This window comes from Eimeria mitis, genomic scaffold, assembly GCF_000499745.2.
Source record: "Eimeria mitis Houghton genomic scaffold, Emh_scaff2709, whole genome shotgun sequence".
NCBI classification, from domain to species: Eukaryota; Apicomplexa; class Conoidasida; order Eucoccidiorida; family Eimeriidae; genus Eimeria; species Eimeria mitis.
The window spans coordinates 1-6,333 of NW_013571054.1; the positions used below are offsets into that span (position 1 = coordinate 1).

Consider the following 6,333-nt stretch of genomic DNA (forward strand, 5'->3'; position numbering starts at 1 on the left):
CTGGTCGTCGTATCTTTCTCCCTACTATTTCGGTTATTAGAGTTTGTTTATTTCAGTTCAACAAATTTAAGGGCCTCCAGCGCGGTGGCCAGCCTCCTCAGCTCTTCCGGTCCGCCTCCTCGCTGCGGCGGGGAGGCGGGCGAGCTGGGGGCCCCCCGCTGGGCTGCATGGTGTTGGGGTGGTTGACGGAGCGCAGCAATAGCAGCAGAAGCAAATGCCTCTAATGCCTTCTTAGATCCCGATGGAAGAGTCACGTGTCTTCCGCATAGACTGAGGGTTTCTGCTGCTGCTGCTAGCAGCGCTAAAGACTCCTGAATCTGAGGAGCATGCCGAACAACAAGCCTGCTGAATATTGAAAGAAGCTCCTGCATCACAAGACGAAACTCCGCTGACGCTGTCACCCCAGAGGGATTCGGCGCAGCTGCCTTCTCCCCTTCTGTTGCTGCTGCACCTGCTCCTGTTGAGCAGCAGTGTGCATGCAGCAGAGTTGCGAAATCGCTCGAAGCCAGCAGCAACAGCTGTATTTGTGCTGCTGTCCTCGGCGAGTCCACCGGAAGAGCTGAAATGTTTTGGGCGAGCCGCAGCAAAGCCGCAGCCACAGCGAAGAGGAAAGCGTCCGCCTCGTGCAGCAGACGGAACACACTGCTGTTGCTGCTGCTGCTCTTGTTCGGGTCAATCAGCTGCTGCTCAGCCATTGCTTCTTGCAGACTTGTTGAGCCGCGGTCACCTGCTGCAGAGACAAGAGGATCGCTAAGACGATCCCGATCCCCGGATTCGGAGTCAGACGCCTCTGGGCCCGCGCGAGCAACAGCAGCCAGCGGCCGCAGCAAATGAAAAAGCTGCAGCATCCCGCATTCTGCTGCTAATAGCGGGGCATGCACAATTCCAGACCTGCAGCATACAACAGCAAATGCACGCAGCGAAAGCAAGAGTGACGCTGAAGCAATACGCTGAGCCTCTTCAATAGTAGCTACAACAGCAGCAAGTGCCACAGCACCAATAGCACCAGCACCCACAGCAGCAGCAGAGCCCGATAGACTCTGTAACGGTAGTAGAGTTATGCTAATGATACTGTGAGGCACTGAATGTGACCCACAGAATATGGCGGCGCGTTTCAGGTCTGCACGAGGAGAAGAAATTGAGGAGCAGCCCCAGAGAAACTCCAGCAGTCGACACCCAACTCAGAGGTGGCCTTTCATGCCGCAGCAAAGAAATAGGAGATTTAAATGCTGCTGGGGCCTTCAAACAATACGACTTCAGCCTAGCTAGAACAGCCTGAGGGCGATAGTCCATCCCAACCGCCTCTCCACTTGCAGCGGTGCTGCTGCTTGCTCCGCTTGCAGCAGCAGCAGCAAAGGGTCGCTGTTGCNCGTTGAAGGAGAGAGTCATTTGCTGCTCGGGTTGCCGCCTCACAATATAACGCCAGCTTATCAGCAAACCCACCAGGCCGCCTGATGCTGCGGGCTGCAAGTCGTGCTGCTTGCTGCAGAGTTAACGGCTTCGCGTGCCTCTCACTGCTCCCGAAGGGCGACAGCTGTGTTTCAGCTGCAGCAGCAGCAGCAGATAGTGAAGCATCAGCATCCATGGTTTCGGCGGCACCCAGGCCGCCTTCAGCACGGTTTAAAGACCATAAGAAAGATCCAACCTCCCGCATCCCTGCACGACGAATCTCAGCTGGCCTGGCTGCAACTGGAGCCCCAGAAGTCGCCGTCACGGAAGCAGCGTCAGCAGCAGTAGCAGTCCTCGACTGCCCGGTACTCCTAGTGAGAGTTGCGGAGCTGAAAAATGAATCTCCGTCGCGCTGTGTCTTGAGGGGTTCGCCACGGGGCCCCCTAGGGCCCCCCCCGGGGGCCCCCGTACGGTACCAAGCGTTGACAGCCTCCGGGAACGAGACGCTTTCTTCAATCGCAGCGACCACCCGCAGTAGGAGCTGTGCTGCTGCTGCTTCTGCTTCGGTGCCGAGTTGGTGCTGGTGCTGCTGAGTTGCAACACCAGCAGCACCGACTGAGCGCCCTGTACCCGTAGCTGTTTCTGCTGCTTCTCCTGCTGCTGCTGTTGCTGTTGAAGCTGCATCTGATACAATTCGGAACGCTTCGTTCCCTCTGCTGCGGCGGAGACGGAGGATATTATACCCGAGGAGGAACAGCAACGGTGANGGAACGCTTCGTTCCCTCTGCTGCGGCGGAGACGGAGGATATTATACCCGAGGAGGAACAGCAACGGTGAAGGCCACGTTGTTAAGGCCTGGCCCCTCTTTTCGAGCAGTTCTGTTAGGTAGAACTGCAGAAAAAACAAAAAGACAGACAAAAAGCAAAACGCTCAAAGACTGAATCGCAAAAGCAGGGGCAATGTGCTGATGTTTGCTGTTGAGGCAGCAACGACACGCAGCACAGGCAAGCTGAGAGAAAATATCTGAAAAGAAATACAAAAGAAGACGTACCTCGATAGCAGAGGGATCAACATAACGAGCTGGAGATACACCCGAAACTGAAGAAAATGTGTGAAAGCCTCTCAAACTGCGGGTCAATGCGGTGAAATTCGGTGCATCCTGCATCCGCTGGGTTTGTTGGTGGTGCAGCGCGTGAGTTCCGTCGTGTTCTGCTGCCGCTGCTGCTGCTGCTGCAGCGCGGATGGTGTGTACCTGCTGCTGCGTGTGCACAGGCGCAGCGCCTTCATCTTGCTGCGCCTGGATCCAGAAGGGGATGAGAGAGAATGTAAGAAGAGCGACGTCTTCGGGGCGCTGCCTCCTGAAGCCACTGACAGCAGCCCACAGCGTTGCAGCTGAGGCCAGACCGCACAAGGCATCCTGGAGTTGTATTATGTCTCCTTTTGATCGGGGGGAGGAGGCAAAGGATGAGACACGAGGAGAGGGGCCCCCCTTGAATGGGCGCCATTTCCCATGCGTGTTCTTCTGCAGCAGCGNGATGAGACACGAGGAGAGGGGCCCCCCTTGAATGGGCGCCATTTCCCATGCGTGTTCTTCTGCAGCAGCGCCAGCGTCTTCCCCACGAGTTCAGCTGTATGTCGCTCATCAGCTTCCTCTTCTGCTGCTGCTCCTGCTGCTGCTGTTTTGAATGCAGCTTCCTCAGGTCCCCGGCTGCCTCTGCTGCCACAGGCAGCAGCAGAACGTGCATCCAGCAAACGCTGCAGCGTGAGAGTTTCCAGGCGGTGGCGGAGGATCTTCAGGCCCAACACCACGAGGGGCCACTCGCCCACCCAGCTGCATGCAAACAACAGGCGCTGCAGTAGTTTTAGGGGAAGCTGCTGCGCGCACGCCGTCGTTGCTGCTGCTGCTGTTCCTGCTGCTCGGGTGTTGCTCATCTGCTGCTGGTGCGTCGGCTGGTGCAAGGTGAAGGAGTAGATTTGGGCTTCAGAGGGGAGACAGGCAGCAACGCCTGAGAACAAAGACGGATCTGTAGCCCCAAGGGTGACAAGCGAACAGAAGAAACGAATTCTCCTCTCCGCCTCCTTCAGGCCCCGCGGCGGCTCGTGTGTGTGCAGAAGGGGCCTCAACTGCGACGAAGAAGCTTCACCAGAGGGCCTTGCTGTTGCTGCTCCTGCTGCTGGTGATGCTTCTGCGTCTGGCGGGGGTGACGTCTGCTGCATCTGTTGAGCATGCAGGAATCGATCGAACGCCACTGCAGCAGCAGCAAAATGCCCCATGCCTCTCAGTGGTCTGAGGGAGTGCAGCCGCGCCAGAGACGCTGCGAGTTGCTGCACTTCCAGGTGCAGCATGCGGCCGACGGCAGCCCAGGCAGCACTTTGTGTCTCCTCTGCTTCTTCAAGTCCCTGCTGCTTTTGCTGCTGTTCTTGCTGTGATATGAAGAGTTCAATCAAACGCGTCCCCTGAGCTGCTGCAGNTGCTGCTTTTGCTGCTGTTCTTGCTGTGATATGAAGAGTTCAATCAAACGCGTCCCCTGAGCTGCTGCAGCTTCTGCTAGCTGCTGCACTGAAGGCAGCCAAATGCCCCCACTCAGCCGCATCAGCATGTAATACACAGGCAACCAGGAGGACCTCGCCGTCACCAGTTCACGCAGCTCTTCAGCAGGTGTCTGCTGCGGTGGAAACGCCCGGAGCTTCGAAGGCTGCTGCTGCTGCTGCTGCTGCTGCTGCTGCTGCTGCTGCGAGTGCGGGCGGATCGGGGCGTCGACAACTCCAGGCATTTGCTGAGGCGGTGCAACACCGCCCTGCAGCCCGCGAGTTGCTGCTGTTGCAGATGCTTCTATGAGGCTGGCGGTGGCCAGCAAGATATCCCAAGGCACAACGGGGGCCCCGTTGCGGTGCAACGCCACAGCAAGTGCAGCAGCAGCAGATCCCCCAGGGGCCCCTGCTTCCCGGGCTTCAAGCAGTATGTCCTCCTCCTGTAGAGACTCCTGTCCACTGCTAGGGGCCCGAAGCAGCAGCAGCGGCAGCAGCGTGCTGCTGGGGCCAGACAGCCTCCTGCTCCAGTCTGTGAGTGCACTGCAGGCTGTTGAAACCCGCTGTACTGTTTCCCCTGGCGGCAGTGTTGGGGCCTCTGCTGCAGCACGCTGCAGCACCCCCTGCAGCAGCAGCAGCAACGCCTCCGCCAGCGCCTTTACCTCTTCAGGCACATCTGGGGACGGTGGGGTCGCCACACCTATCGAACGGCCCAGGACAAAGAGAGGAGCTATAAGACGCGTAATAGCAGACGGCGGCAATCTGCATGAACAACAGAAAACCAAAGAAACACAGAAAAACAAAGAATGCATGCATGCATCGCCTGCATGCGGTGCATGCAACGACAGCCCCAAGTCGATTGCAGGGATATATGCGGAGCTGCTGGTCACCCAGTGAGCTTGAGGGGCAGTGGGCAGAGGGACAGCAACCCGCAGGAATGAGGCAAAGGCAGAGAGGAGGGTTTTGTTAGATATCAGACCCTAAACCCTAAACCATAAACCCTTAACCTTAACGGAGATATTCTGCAGGTTTTACCTAGGGAGAAGCTGTCGGAGGAAAACGAAGAAGGCAGTGAGGGTCTCCGCAGGAAGGGCAAACGGCGGGTGTGCATTAGTAGAGGGGTTGCACAGCAGCACCCAGTCTGACTGCTGCTGCTGCTGCTGCTGCTGTTGCTGCTGTTTCTGCTGCTGCACTTTGTTCAGAGTTAAAACCCAGTGGGGAGACACTGCGCATGCCGCGAGAAACAAGACGCCATCTACTGCTGCTCCGGGACTCGGTAGGACCCGCTGCTGCTGCTGTCGCTGCTGCTGCTGTCGTTGCTGCTGTAGTCGCTGCTGCTGCAGTCGCTGCTGCTGCGCAAACGGAGGAGACATGGAAGCTAACAAGAAGGAGAAGAAGGACTGAACCTCGGCCCTCGAAGGGCTGGCCCCAGGCCCAGTGGGGTGCTGCTGCCTGAGCAATGAAACGACAGCAGCAGCAGCAGCAGCAGCAGCAGCAGCAAATACGGCGTTTGTCTCCCTTACATGAGCTATATAGACACCCCAGCATGCATGCAGACGGCGCGTATACAAGTCTACCGGCCCCTCCACCCAGTATTACAAATGTAGGTACATATATAAGCACGTATAGACGTATTGCATATATATATATATATATATATATATATATATATATATATATATATATATATATATATATATATATATGTTGAAACTTCTGAACGACATTCCCCATTACTGAGGCGTTAGGAACCAGGAACTTGAGGTGTATGTACACTTGTAGCCTGTGTATATACACCTAACTTCTTCTTAGGCAGTCAAGAAGGGCTGAGATATTCGAACCACAGTGCACACTGGCGCCAGGGCGCCAGATATATAAAGCGTATAGTCGCATGCCGAATAAAGGGTTTAGGGTTTAGGGTTTAGGGTCTAGGGTTTGAGGCACACCCGCTGGGGTCTCTGTCCAATGTACGCTCGAGGCCGTCTGCTGCAGCAGGAGGGGCAGACAGGCGCTGTTCGGTTCCTTCCTCGGGTGTATCTACATCTCCTCCTCCGTCTGTATTGGGAAGGCACCCAGTTCTAGTTAAATTCTGCTGCTGCTGCAGCTGCTGCTGCAGTTGCCGCACCAGCTTCTGCTGCTGTTGCTGCAGCTGCAGCAGAGGAGAAGCACGGCGTCCATGGGGTAGCCCCTGGGGGCTGCTGCCTTGTGTACAGACAGTCGGCCATCGGGGGCCCCCACAGCTGCGAGGGGAAGGGAGGGCTGAGCTGCAGAGGGGCCCCTTCAAACAAAATGCATCAGCATGATTTGCTGCTATCTCCAGCACCAAAAGGAGAAGCAAAACGACGCAGAGATAAACAGGGGGGGGCTTAGATATTCGGAGGCGCCATCCCGCAATATTACTCTTCTTAGCAAATA

General features: G+C 56.6%; 2 protein-coding genes across 2 annotated transcripts in view; both read right to left on the bottom strand.

Moving 5' to 3' along the window:
* Positions 1 to 47: 47 nt before the first annotated feature.
* Positions 48 to 3,735, bottom strand: EMH_0057590 (uncharacterized protein; the record flags this gene model as incomplete). The annotated part of the gene is given in 5 exon segments (XM_013497490.1): positions 48 to 1,120; positions 1,414 to 2,153; positions 2,157 to 2,176; positions 2,441 to 2,911; positions 3,010 to 3,735. Coding segments are annotated over 5 exon segments (3,030 nt in total).
* Positions 3,736 to 3,833: 98 nt separating this feature from the next.
* EMH_0057600 (uncharacterized protein) overlaps positions 3,834 to 6,333 on the bottom strand; it is a gene marked incomplete at both ends in the record, with an annotated part of 2,923 nt that continues 423 nt past the window's right edge. Inside the window, 5 exon segments of the mRNA XM_013497491.1 lie at positions 3,834 to 3,858; positions 3,862 to 4,680; positions 4,954 to 5,370; positions 5,865 to 6,067; positions 6,319 to 6,331. Of these exon segments, the coding sequence (XP_013352945.1) occupies positions 3,834 to 3,858; positions 3,862 to 4,680; positions 4,954 to 5,370; positions 5,865 to 6,067; positions 6,319 to 6,331 (1,477 nt within the window).